The sequence below is a fragment of the Ranitomeya variabilis genome, chromosome 4, assembly GCF_051348905.1.
Source record: "Ranitomeya variabilis isolate aRanVar5 chromosome 4, aRanVar5.hap1, whole genome shotgun sequence".
Taxonomy (NCBI): domain Eukaryota; kingdom Metazoa; phylum Chordata; class Amphibia; order Anura; family Dendrobatidae; genus Ranitomeya; species Ranitomeya variabilis.
This window is the reverse complement of record NC_135235.1, coordinates 281,275,508-281,289,910: the sequence shown is the minus strand read 5'-3', so window position 1 is coordinate 281,289,910 and position 14,403 is coordinate 281,275,508. Positions and strand designations below refer to the sequence as shown.

At 43.9% G+C, this 14,403-nt stretch overlaps 1 protein-coding gene across 4 annotated transcripts in view; it reads left to right on the top strand.

Annotated features, from left to right (window-relative positions):
- The window catches only part of KLHL17 (kelch like family member 17), an 85,848-nt gene that overhangs the window by 50,209 nt on the left and 21,236 nt on the right, over positions 1 to 14,403 (top strand). For all 4 annotated transcript variants that reach the window (XM_077250027.1, XM_077250030.1, XM_077250028.1 and 1 more), the window contains exon 5: positions 14,285 to 14,401. In XM_077250027.1, the coding sequence (XP_077106142.1) occupies positions 14,285 to 14,401 (117 nt within the window). The remainder of the gene's footprint in view (positions 1 to 14,284; positions 14,402 to 14,403) is intronic.

Genomic DNA, 14,403 nt, shown 5'->3' with positions numbered 1-14,403 from the left:
TAGCACTCCATCACTCTCATTCTTGGTCAAATAGCCCTTACACAGCCTGGAGGTGTGTTTGGGGTCATTGTCCTGTTGAAAAATAAATGATGGTCCAACTAAACGCAAACCGGATGGAATAGCATGCCGCTGCAAGATGCTGTGGTAGCCATGTTGGTTCAGTATGGCTTCAATTTTGAATAAATCCCCAACAGTGTCACCAGCAAGGCACCCCCACACCATCACACCTTCTCCTCCATGCTTCACGGTGGGAACCAGGCATGTAGAGTCCATCCGTTCACCTTTTCTGCGTCGCACAAAGACACGGTGGTTGGAACCAAAGATCTAAAATTTGGACTCATCAGACCAAAGCACAGATTTCCACTGGTCTAATGTCCATTCCTTGTTTTCTTTAGCCCAAACAAGTCTCTTCTGCTTGTTGCCTGTCCTTAGCAGTGGTTTCCTAGCAGCTATTTTACCATGAAGGCCTGCTGCACAAAGTCTCCTCTTTAGGCCGGAGACACACTGGTGCGAGATACGGCCAAGTCTCGCTGGTTAAAAGCAAGCTGTGGCACCTGCCCTCCGGAGTGGAGCGTGCAGCTGCATAGCAATACATGGAGCTGCACGCTCCGCTCCGGAGTAAAGGTGCCACAGCTTGCTTTTAACCAGCGAGACTCGGCCGTATCTCGCACCAGTGTGTCTCCGGCCTAACAGTTGTTGTAGAGATGTGTCTGCTGCTAGAACTCTGTGTGGCATTGACCTGGTCTCTAATCTGAGCTGCTGTTAACCTGCGATTTCTGAGGCTGGTGACTCGGATAAACTTATCCTCAGAAGCAGAGGTGACTCTTGGTCTTCCTTACCTGGGGCGGTCCTCATGTGAGCCAGTTTCTTTGTAGCGCTTGATGGTTTTTGCAACTTCACTAGGGGACACTTAAAAGTTTTCAGACTGACTGACCTTCATTTCTTAAAGTAATGATGGCCACTTGTTTTTCTTTACTTGCTTTTTTTCTTACCATAATACAAATTCTAACAGTCTGTTCAGTAGGACTATCAGCTGTGTATCCACCAGACTTCTGGTCAACACAACTGATTGTCCCAACCCCATTTATAGGGCAAGAAATCCCACTTATTAAACCTGACAGGGCACACCTGTGAAGTGAAAACCATTTCCGGTGACTACCTCTTAAAGCTCATCAAGAGAATGCCAAGAGTGTGCAAAGCAGTCATCAAAGCAAAAGGTGGCTACTTTGAAGAACCTAGAATATAAGACATATTTTCAGTTGTTTCACACTTTTTTGTTAAGTATATAATTCCACATGTGTTAATTCATAGTTTTGATGCCTTCAGTATGAATTTACAATTTTCATAGTCCTGAAAATACAGAAAAATCTTTAAATGAGAGGGTGTGTCCAAACTTCTGGTCTGTACTGTGTGTATATATATATATATATATATACAGTGGGGCAAAAAAGTATTTAGTCAGTCAGCAATAGTGCAAGTTCCACCACTTAAAAAGATGAGAGGCGTCTGTAATTTACATCATAGGTAGACCTCAACTATGGGACACAAACTGAGACAAAAAAATCCAGAAAATCACATTGTCTGTTTTTTTATCATTTTATTTGCATATTATGGTGGAAAATAAGTATTTGGTCAGAAACAAAATTTCATCTCAATACTTTGTAATATATCCTTTGTTGGCAATGACAGAGGTCAAACGTTTTCTGTAAGTCTTCACAAGGTTGCCACACACTGTTGTTGGTATGTTGGCCCATTCCTCCATGCAGATCTCCTCTAGAGCAGTGATGTTTTTGGCTTTTCGCTTGGCAACACGGACTTTCAACTCCCTCCAAAGGTTTTCTATAGGGTTGAGATCTGGAGACTGGCTAGGCCACTCCAGGACCTTGAAATGTTTCTTACGAAGCCACTCCTTCGTTGCCCTGGCGGTGTGCTTTGGATCATTGTCATGTTGAAAGACCCAGCCACGTTTCATCATCAATGCCCTTGCTGATGGAAGGAGGTTTGCACTCAAAATCTCACGATACATGGCCCCATTCATTATTTCATGTACCCGGATCAGTCATCCTGGCCCCTTTGCAGAGAAACAGCCCCAAAGCATGATGTTTCCACCACCATGCTTTACAGTAGGTATGGTGTTTGATGGATGCAACTCAGTATTCTTTTTCCTCCAAACACGACAAGTTGTGTTTCTACCAAACAGTTCCAGTTTGGTTTCATCAGACCATAGGACATTCTCCCAAAACTCCTCTGGATCATCCAAATGCTCTCTAGCAAACTTCAGACGGGCCCGGACATGTACTGGCTTAAGCAGTGGGACACGTCTGGCACTGCAGGATCTGAGTCCATGGTGGCATAGTGTGTTACTTATGGTAGGCTGTCATGATCTCCATGGCCAGAGAACTAGCATAAGCCTCTATAGGAACAAGCTCTTGGAAGATGTAACTGTACTGACCATGAACTAAACCTACCGCATCATCTAGAAGTAGCCAGGTAGCATGTCCTACTTTTTATCCCTATATGCCCAGCGCCGGCCGGAGAACTAAATAATGCTAGCAGAGGGAAATATAAGACCTGACTCACCTCTAGAGAAATGCCCAAAAGGAGACAGAAGCCCCCCACATATATTGGCGGTGATATGAGATGAAACAACAAACGCAGCAGGAAAATAGTTTTAGCAAATTTGAGGTCCGCTTTCTAGATAGCAGAAGACAGAAAGCATACTTTCATGGTCAGTAGAAAACCCTAACAAAACACATCCAGAAATTACTTTAGGACTCTGGCATTAACTCATAATACCAGAGTGGCAATTCCTGATCAACAAGAGCTTTCCAGACACAGTAACGAAACTGCAGCTGTGAACTGGAACCAAAATACAAAAACAAAACATGGACGAATGTCCAACTTATCTAGTAGATGTCTGGGAGCAGGAACAAGCACAGAGAGGCTTCTGATAACATTGATGACCGGCAAGCATCTAACAGAGAAGCCAGGTTATATAGCGACACCCAGATCTAATCAGAACAGGTGAACAGGGAAGATGATGTCACAAGTTCAATTCCACCAGTAGCCACCGGGGGAGCCCAGAATCCAAATTCACAACAGTACCCCCCCCTCAAGGAGGGGGCACCGAACCCTCACCAGAACCACCAGGGCGATCAGGATGGGCCCTATGAAAGGCACGAACCAGATCAGAGGCATGAACATCAGATGCAGTGACCCAAGAATTATCCTCCTGGCCGTATCCCTTCCACTTGACCAGATACTGGAGTCTCCGTCTGGAAACACGGGAGTCTAGGATTTTTTCCACAACGTACTCCAACTCACCCTCAACCAACACCGGAGCAGGAGGCTCAACGGAAGGCACAACCGGTGCCTCATACCTGCGCAATAACGACCGATGAAAAACGTTATGAATAGAAAAGGATGCAGGGAGGTCCAAACGGAAGGAAACAGGGTTAAGAATCTCCAATATTTTATACGGACCGATGAACCGAGGCTTAAACTTAGGAGATGAGACCCTCATAGGGACAAAACGAGAAGACAACCACACCAAATCTCCAACACAAAGCCGAGGACCAACACGACGGTGACGGTTGGCAAAAAGCTGAGTCTTCTCCTGGGACAACTTTAAATTGTCCATCACCTGCCCCCAGATATGATGCAATCTCTCCACCACCGCATCCACTCCAGGACAATCCGAGGATTCCATCTGACCGGAGGAAAATCGAGGATGGAACCCCGAATTACAGAAAAACGGTCACACACCACCCAGATGACAGACATCTTCTGAGAAACAGGCAGATCTGAAATAAAATCCATCGAGATGTGTGTCCAAGGCCTCTTAGGAATAGGCAAGGGCAACAATAATCCACTAGCCCGAGAACAACAAGGCTTGGCCCGAGCACAAACGTCACAAGACTGCACAAAGCCTCGCACATCTCGTGACAGGGAAGGCCACCAGAAGGATCTTGCCACCAAATCCCTGGTACCAAAAATTCCAGGATGACCTGCCAACGCAGAAGAATGCACCTCAGAGATGACTTTACTGGTCCAATCATCAGGAACAAACAGCCTATCAGGCGGACAACGATCCGGTCTATCCGCCTGAAACTCCTGCAAGGCCCGCCGCAGGTCTGGAGAAACAGCTGACAAGATAACTCCCTCCTTAAGAATACCTGTGGGGTCAGAGTTGCCAGGTGAATCAGGCTCAAAACTCCTAGAAAGGGCATCCGCCTTAACATTCTTAGAACCTGGTAGGTACGATACCACAAAATTAAACCGAGAAAAAAATAATGACCAGCGCGCCTGTCTAGGATTCAGGCGCCTGGCGGTCTCAAGATAAATCAAATTTTTGTGGTCAGTCAATACCACCACCTGATGTCTGGCCCCCTCAAGCCAATGGCGCCACTCCTCAAACGCCCACTTCATGGCCAAAAGCTCCCGATTCCCAACATCATAATTCCGCTCAGCGGGCGAAAATTTACGGGAAAAGAAGGCACAAGGCCTCATCACGGCGCAGTCAGAACTTTTCTGCGACAACACTGCCCCAGCTCCGATCTCAGAAGCGTCGACCTCAACCTGAAAAGGAAGAGTCACATCAGGCTGACGCAACACAGGGGCAGAAGAAAAACGGCGCTTAAGCTCCTGAAAGGCCTCCACAGCATCAGGGGACCAATTAGCAACATCAGCACCCTGTCTAGTCAAATCGGTCAATGGCTTAACGACATCCGAAAAACCAGAAATAAATCGACGATAAAAGTTGGCAAAGCCCAAAAATTTCTGAAGACTTTTAAGAGAAGAGGGCTGCGTCCAATCACAAATAGCTTGAACCTTGACAGGATCCATCTCAATGGAAGAGGGAGAAAAAATATATCCCAAAAAGGAAATTCTCTGAACCCCAAAAACGCACTTAGAACCCTTGACACACAGAGAATTAGACCGCAAAACCTGAAAAACCCTCTTAACTTGCCGGACATGAGAGTCCCAGTCATCCGAAAAAATCAGAATATCATCCAGATACACTATCATAAATTTATCCAAAAAATCGCGGAAAATATCATGCATAAAGGACTGGAAGACTGAAGGGGCATTAGAAAGACCAAAAGGCATCACCAAATACTCAAAGTGGCCCTCGGGCGTATTAAATGCGGTTTTCCACTCATCCCCCTGCCTGATCCGCACCAAATTATACGCCCCACGGAGATCAATCTTAGAGAACCACTTGGCCCCCTTTATGCGAGCAAACAAATCAGTCAGCAACGGCAATGGGTATTGATATTTAACCGTGATTTTATTCAAAAGCCGATAATCAATACATGGTCTCAAAGAGCCGTCTTTTTTTGACACAAAGAAAAAACCGGCTCCTAAGGGAGATGACGATGGACGAATATGTCCCTTTTCCAAGGACTCCTTTATATATTCTCGCATAGCAGTATGTTCAGGCACAGACAGATTAAATAAACGACCCTTTGGGTATTTACTACCCGGAATTAAATCTATAGCACAATCACACTCACGGTGCGGAGGTAACGAACCAAGCTTGGATTCTTCAAAGACGTCACGATAGTCAGACAGGAACTCAGGGATTTCAGAGGGAATAGATGATGAAATGGACACCAAAGGTACGTCCCCATGAGTCCCCTTACATCCCCAGCTCAACACAGACATAGCTCTCCAATCAAGGACTGGGTTGTGAGACTGCAGCCATGGCAATCCCAGCACCAAATCCTCATGTAGATTATACAGCACTAGAAAACGAATAGTCTCCTGGTGATCCGGATTAATACACATAGTCACTTGTGTCCAGTATTGTGGTTTATTATTAGCCAATGGGGTGGAGTCAATCCCCTTCAGAGGAATAGGAGTCTCCAAAGGCTCTAAATCATACCCACAACGATTGGCAAAGGACCAATCCATAAGACTCAAAGCGGCGCCAGAGTCGATATAGGCGTCAGTAGTAATAGATGACAAAGAGCAAATCAGGGTCACAGACAAAATAAATTTAGACTGTAAAGTGCCAATGGAAACGGATTTATCAAGCTTTTTAGTACGCTTAGAGCACGCTGATATAACATGAGTAGAATCCCCACAATAGAAACACAACCCATTTTTCCGTCTAAAATTCTGCCGCTCGCTTCTGGACAGAATTCTATCACACTGCATGCTTTCTGGCGTCTTCTCAGTGGACACCGCCAGATGGTGCACAGGTTTGCGCTCCCGCAGACGCCTATCGATCTGAATGGCCATTGTCATGGACTCATTCAGACCCGCAGGCACAGGGAACCCCACCATAACATCCTTAATGGCATCAGAGAGACCCTCTCTGAAAGTAGCCGCCAAGGCACACTCATTCCACTGAGTAAGCACAGACCATTTACGGAATCTTTGGCAGTAAATTTCAGCTTCATCTTGCCCCTGCGATAGGGACATCAAAGTTTTTTCTGCCTGAAGTTCCAAATGAGGTTCCTCATACAGCAAGCCCAAGGCCAAAAAAAACGCATCCACATTGCGCAACGCAGGATCCCCTGGTGCCAATGCAAAAGCCCAGTCTTGAGGGTCGCCGCGGAGCAAGGAAATCACAATCCCAACCTGCTGTGCAGAGTCTCCAGCAGAACGAGATTTCAGGGACAAAAATAGCTTACAATTATTTCTAAAATTCTGAAAGCTAGATCTATTCCCTGAGAAGAATTCCGGCAAAGGAATTCTCGGCTCAGATACCGGAGCATGAATAATAAAATCTTGCAAATTTTGTACTTTCGTGGTGAGATTATTCAAACCTGCAGTTACACTCTGAAGATCCATTATTAACAGGTGAACACAAAGCCATTCAAAGATTATAAGGAGAGAGAAAAAAAAGAAAGACTGCAGCATAGACAGACTGGCAAGTGATCCAATTAAGAGCACAGAGGAAAAAAAAAAAAAAAAAAAACTCTCAGCAGACTTCTTATTTCTCTCCTTTCTCAGCCAAGGATTTTAACCCTTTAGTGGGCCGGTCAAACTGTCATGATCTCCATGGCCAGAGAACTAGCATAAGCCTCTATAGGAACAAGCTCTTGGAAGATGTAACTGTACTGACCATGAACTAAACCTACCGCATCATCTAGAAGTAGCCAGGTAGCATGTCCTACTTTTTATCCCTATATGCCCAGCGCCGGCCGGAGAACTAAATAATGCTAGCAGAGGGAAATATAAGACCTGACTCACCTCTAGAGAAATGCCCAAAAGGAGACAGAAGCCCCCCACATATATTGGCGGTGATATGAGATGAAACAACAAACGCAGCAGGAAAATAGTTTTAGCAAATTTGAGGTCCGCTTTCTAGATAGCAGAAGACAGAAAGCATACTTTCATGGTCAGTAGAAAACCCTAACAAAACACATCCAGAAATTACTTTAGGACTCTGGCATTAACTCATAATACCAGAGTGGCAATTCCTGATCAACAAGAGCTTTCCAGACACAGTAACGAAACTGCAGCTGTGAACTGGAACCAAAATACAAAAACAAAACATGGACGAATGTCCAACTTATCTAGTAGATGTCTGGGAGCAGGAACAAGCACAGAGAGGCTTCTGATAACATTGATGACCGGCAAGCATCTAACAGAGAAGCCAGGTTATATAGCGACACCCAGATCTAATCAGAACAGGTGAACAGGGAAGATGATGTCACAAGTTCAATTCCACCAGTAGCCACCGGGGGAGCCCAGAATCCAAATTCACAACAGTAGGCCTTGTTACATTGGTCCCAGCTCTCTGCAGTTCATTCACTAGGTCCCCCCGCGTGGTTCTGGGATTTTTGCTCACCGTTCTTGTGATCATTCTGACCCCACGGGGTGGGATTTTGCGTGGAGCCCCAGATCGAGGGAGATTATCAGTGGTCTTGAATGTCTTCCATTTTCTAATTATTGCTCCCACTGTTGATTTCTTCACTCCAAGCTGGTTGGCTATTGCAGATTCAGTCTTCCCAGCCTGGTGCAGGGCTACAATTTTGTTTCTGGTGTCCTTTGACAGCTCTTTGGTCTTCACCATAGTGGAGTTTGGAGTCAGACTGTTTGAGGGTGTGCACAGGTGTCTTTTTATACTGATAACAAGTTTAAACAGGTGCCATTACTACAGGTAATGAGTGGAGGAAAGAGGAGACTCTTAAAGAAGAAGTTACAGGTCTGTGAGAGCCAGAAATCTTGATTGTTTGTTTCTGACCAAATACTTATTTTCCACCATAATATGCAAATAAAATGATAAAAAAAAACAGACAATGTGATTTTCTGGATTTTTTTGTCTCAGTTTGTCTCCCATAGTTGAGGTCTACCTATGATGTAAATTACAGACGCCTCTCATCTTTTTAAGTGGTGGAACTTGCACTATTGCTGACTGACTAAATACTTTTTTGCCCCACTGTGTATATATATATATATATATATATATATATATATATATATATATATATATATATATATATATATATATATATATATATATATATATATATATATATATATATATATATATATATATATGTGTGTGTGTGTGTGTATGTGTATATATATATATATATATATATATATATATATATATTAGATGGTGGCCCGATTCTAACGTATCGGGTATTCTAGAATATGCATGTCCTCGTAGTATATTGCCCAGGCCACGTAGTATATTGCCCAGGCCACGTAGTATATTGCTCAGGGACGTAGTATATTGCCCAGCCACGTAGTATATTGCCCAGTAACATAGTATATTGCCCGGTGACGTAGTATACAGCACCGAGCCACGTAGTATATTGCCCAGCCACATAGTATATTGCCCAGCCACGTAGTATATTGCACAGGGACGTAGTATACAGCACAGAGCCACGTAGTATATTGCCCAGTGACGTAGTATATTGCCCAGCCACGTAGTATATTGCCCAGTTAAGTAGTATATTGGCCAGTATACAGCACAGAGCCACGTAGTATATTGCCCAGCTACGTAGTATATTGCCCAGCCACGTATGTCACAGGTTAAAAAATAAACATATACTCACCTTCCAGGGCCCCTTGTAGTCCTGTCGCCTCCTTCTCGCGCAGGCGCGCAGGACCTGTGATGACGTCGCGGTCACATGACCGTGTCGTGGTCACACGACCATGACGTCACGGCAGGTCCTTCTCGCAGATCATCCTTGCCACCGGAACCTGCCGCTTGCATGGAGCGGTCACCGGAGCGTCGCGAGGAGCGGGAAAGGTGAGTATATAATGATTTTTTATTTTTTTTGAGTGAGTTACCCGCGGCATTAACCTTGTGTGAGCGGTGACTGGAGGGTAGTATGGAGCGGGCGCCGGGCACTGACTGCAGGGGAGTAGGGAGGGACTAATCGGACTGTGGCTGTCGCTGATTGGTCACGGCAGCCATGACAGGCAGCTGGCGAGATTAATCAGCGACTTGGATTCCATGACAGACAGAGGCCGCGACCAATGAATATCCGTGACAGAAAGAAAGACAGAAAGACGGAAGTGACTGCAGCGCCCCAGAGTCCTGGTCGTTGCAGTACTGATGCTCCGCCGCTAAGGGGGGCTATGGTACGTCTGATGGCACTGAAGGAGTTCACCTGACCAGGTATCACAGACACCAATACACTTCACAGTCTGGCCTCCAGGGGGAGCTAAGGGTGCTATGTATTAGGCCACTCCTCACAATCTGGTAAAACTGGGGGTTAGATAGGAAGTTAGAGAGAAGCTGACTGGGTTGGAACCAGGCAACATCCTGTGGCAGAGGGTGTTGCAGGGGAAGATTCAGGGGGGTCCCTGTCAGGGGTGGGATCCTGACAGAGGCCTAGCGAACTTCAAACCTACGGCAGGACAGTCAGTTCTAGGCGGGCTGTCTCACCCAAAATCACCTAAGTAGACACAGGGGGCAACATTTGGAGAGGGGTGACTCTGGGGTCCCGGAAGAGCTCCGAGCCCCGACGAGTGCGTCCTAGCCATATCATCTGGGGGGACGAAGAAGAACATCAGAATCGAGTTGTGAGGGAACACGAGAAACAGACACAACAGTTGTGGGGACTATCCCGTAAGCACAGCAGGGAAGGACCACAACACACAAGCGCTAGAAGGTAGGCACAGATTTCCACCTGCAAAGGGAACTCTGGAGGTGCCATCGGACCGGCCGGACACAGGAAGCCCGGTTGACCGTATTCCGGACTGAGGATCCTGAAGCCTTCAGTAAAGAGGTAAAGAGACTGCAACCTAGTGTCCTCGTTATTCACCGCGGCCTGCACCGCACCATAACATCATCACATTCTCCACTTTCACTGGACGCCCCTCAGCAGGGTCACGGACCGGGCCTAGCCACCGTGACAACCCCAGGACTGAGACACAGAGGCCCGGTACCGGGTACCCCTCGGCCCTGCGGCACTGGGGGCGCTCCATGACCCTTAGACAATTATATAGTATAATAGTATAATATATATATATATCATAGCTGTTATTGTAAACCTGTCTGTGATGATAATGAGACTGCTGAAAAGTCAGCATGTTCTTTTTTTTATTATTCCTTTATTATTTTTTATATAGATGGACTATCTATCTATCTATCTATCTATCTATCTATCTATCTATCTATCTATCTATCTATTTATCATCATCTCCTAGTATTCTCTATCATCCATTAGAAAAGAGGAAAAAATATGCAATTCCCTGGGAAACATTGACCGGTGTATTGTATTGTGTTGTAGTGGTGATAGATAAGTAACCCTTTGGGTGGCTGCTGATTCCCTCACGTCGTCATCCCACCCTGGGTTTTATCTAATCCCTTGACGTCCAAGTAACGAGAGTCTCTCGGATAATTTCTATTCCATCTTCCCACACAGAATGTGCGTCTTTCTGAAGCCCCCTCACAAACCCGCACACGCAACTTAACCCAGGCGCCCGTGTATAATTGCATGTCTCCTAGCAACGGCCTGTAAGACATAATGCAAGGGGGAACTCCATAACAGGAAGCTGCGTGCGCATCAGCTGCAACCGTCCCCAGCTGTTCGCGTTCAATGGATCCATTCCCACTGTGTTTCATCTACACATTTTTTAATGACTATTTGTGTGATTTCCTGCAAGCTCCAGTCACCGGCTGCCAGCGTCTCCGTCAAGCTGTTGTTTTGTCAGATTACTGTGCGATATTTCCTGTTTTCGGCTGCTACTGTGCTCCAATACAAGATCATTTTATATTTTACCTTTTAACTCCTTACCTTCCACGTATTTCCACTTTATTTCTGTACTGGTTTCTGCTCCGGTTTGGCACTTCTAATTATTATGTAGTGCTTTATTGCAGCGACCTGACGTATTGCCCCCGCCACCTTCAATAATCCAATACTGATGGATTCATTACGTTCTTATGAAAAAAAAAAATGTTCTCGGAGTAACTTTAAGGCTGCGTTCACACATTGAATATGTGGTGTGGATTTTACTTGCAAATTTTTAATCTACTTCAAAAATCCGTATATGTGCATTTATTAGTGATGAGCGGATGTGCTCAGATAAGGTGTTATCCAAGTATTTTAGGCGCGCTCAGATAATGTGGTAGACAGCCATAACACATGGGGGCATTTCCTAACAAACAGGCAATCCCTGCATGTGTTATGGCTGTCTACCGCCGCAAAACATGCAGCCGCAGGGACTCAAATATATTATCCGAGCACGCCTAAAATACTCGCATAACACCCGAGCATGTTCGGATAATACATTATCCTAGCACATTCACTCATCATTAGTACTTATGTGTTTTAGTTGCAGAAACGCACCAATAAATGCAGAAATAACTAACGCCAGGCCAGCTGTTTAACCCCTTAAGGACTGGGGGATTTTTCTTTTTTTTTTTTTGCACTTTTGTTTTTTCTATTTATTTTGCTCGGTCTTAAAAGCCATGATTTTATTTTTCCGTCAGGCATTTTTTTTTTTACTGTAGGACAAGTAGTAGTTTGGACTTACACCATTCATTTTACCATATAATATACTGGAAATCGGGGGAAAAAAATTCTTAAGTGCTGTGAAATTGTAGAAAAAAACTTTCAGCCATTTTTGGGGGGCTTTTCTTTTACGATGACCTGGTAATATGATTCTCTAGGTCAGTACGATTACGGTAATGCAAAAGCTTTGCAGTTTGTTTATTATTTTAGTGGTGACAAAGAAAATTGTAAAAAAAAAAATATAAAAACATTTTTTTTCATTATTTTCTGATTTTTTTTTTGCCCTATTTTGTGGTAGGTATAGCACTTTATTGCTTTTTTTTTTAAGTGGAGCAGTCGAGAAATGGCAGTTCTATTACTCCAATTCAATATTTTATTTTTTGCAGTTAATTTATGGTTTAAATAATTTTATATTTTGATTAATCTAATTTCTGTTGATGTGATTTTTGAATTTTTAGAATGTTTGCTTTCAATATTTTTTTAAACAATTTTTAGCTTTTTTAGCCGAATTGATTAGTTATCAGAATTTTTTTTTTTTGCACAATTGATTGTTTATCCTATAGACTGCAGTAATAGAGCAACATCAGCCAAATTCTCTTTCAATTTGTGGATTCCGCACAAAAGAAAAAAAGCAGCATGTGGCTGAGTTCCAGTTTTAGATACTGTAAAATGCAGCGGAAAATCTGCACGTAAAATAAACATCGAATATGCAAAGTCTGAACCAAACCTTTGAGTGCATTATGACTCTACAGATTTTGTTGCACCATGCCTGCATGTAAAAGATGCGGTTTTCTAATTGATTATTAATGTTCACTCTATATGGCAGGTAATGAGCAGTTTTGGGGTACAGCCAGGCAGTATTGCAACCTTATGTTTGCTCACCCACACCAGGTCCATGGATGTTCGCCATGGCGATTGAGGGTGTTTCAGCTGGATGTGGTTGTCCACACTTTCTGGCCATACCCCTACCCTATAACATTTTGTGTCCATTGGCCACCATTGGTTGGTTGTGATTTTGCCATGTACGGCAGCCATACTGTGCGGTCACATCACATCTTTGTATACATTAAGCCTCCATTTACTAGACTATTGTGTTTGGCTAAAATTGAGGGACAACACCAGAAAGGATGTGAAATAGAATGCTATATTACAAGTCCTGCAAAACCAATACCCTAGGGGTGAATACAAATGTCAGTTTTATTTTTCCCTTCCACCTACAGATATCTGACCTATCTCTGTCCAATTAGACCAAAATTGGTCTCTATAAAGGACCATTTGGAATCTGTAGCAAGTAGTTGTAGGATAGGGGTGGTATTCTGCGCCGCCGATGTTATAATCAGGACATCCAGAACATATTATGCGGGAGTGACCATACGGTTTATTCTCAAGGCGTTTCGAAGTTGGACTAACTTCATCAGGAGTTCCACAATGAACCTGATGAAGAGGTTGGTCCAACTGCGAAATGTGTCAGTCTGTGGCTTTCTAATAGAGAACACAGGAGCGGTCATTCTGCCAGGCGAGCGCTTTTGTTTTAGGGAGATTCTGCATTGTTCAGCCGCCATCTAATGCGAATGGCCAGCTTAAGACAAGAATATCTGTTGGTGTCAATGGCTACCTCAGACCAATTTCGTCACTTATAGGATTGGTCAGTAATCTGTATGTGCCCAGTTTACATATGCAGTGTGCCTAGGTTGCCATTGTTCTCGGCTGTACAGGTCCTGTTTACACAGGACGATGTGCTGCCGAGAACGATCATGAGTTGTACATCAACACAGGTAATTTCACCAGACGATTGAATATTTTTGCGTCCTCTTTAGTATGCACTTGGAGTGAAGGAACAGGAGTATGCTTTCTTTTTTTTAATTTTACTAGGCACAATAGGGACATTGAAAAGGGATAGTACATTAGTGAATTACCCCTTTAAGATTTGATTTTTGCAACAATTATTGTTGGCTAATTGTCTCTCTACCTTCTTGTTGGCACTCATTATACTTGGTCTTATGTATACTATTTATTTGTATTGGGCGGATGTAATTTTTTTCTACACTACTTGATACTATTTAAAGGTCCTCCTTGTTTCATTTCTGCACACTCAGTTTTTATCCATTATATATTATATTCATTTTTATGATTTTTGTTCTAAAAAGATGATTAATATATATTTGCTATAGTCGATCATGCAGGATTTTTTGCTTTCTTTTTTATTCCTTTTTTCTTCCATTTGTGGTCAATCTCTGCTTGTTTGTTAGCTGAAATCTGCCTGAATAAATGAAGTGTTTGCACCATGCATGTGTGTTGTTATGGTCCTCATCTCATAGTCTCTAATTTATATAATGTGTTTACGGTTCTAGGTGCTGGACCTAATCTCCAGCGACAGTCTGAATGTCCCTTCTGAGGAGGAGGTGTACCGAGCTGTCCTAAACTGGGTCAAACATGATGTGGATGGTAGGAGACAGCACGTTCCCCGGGT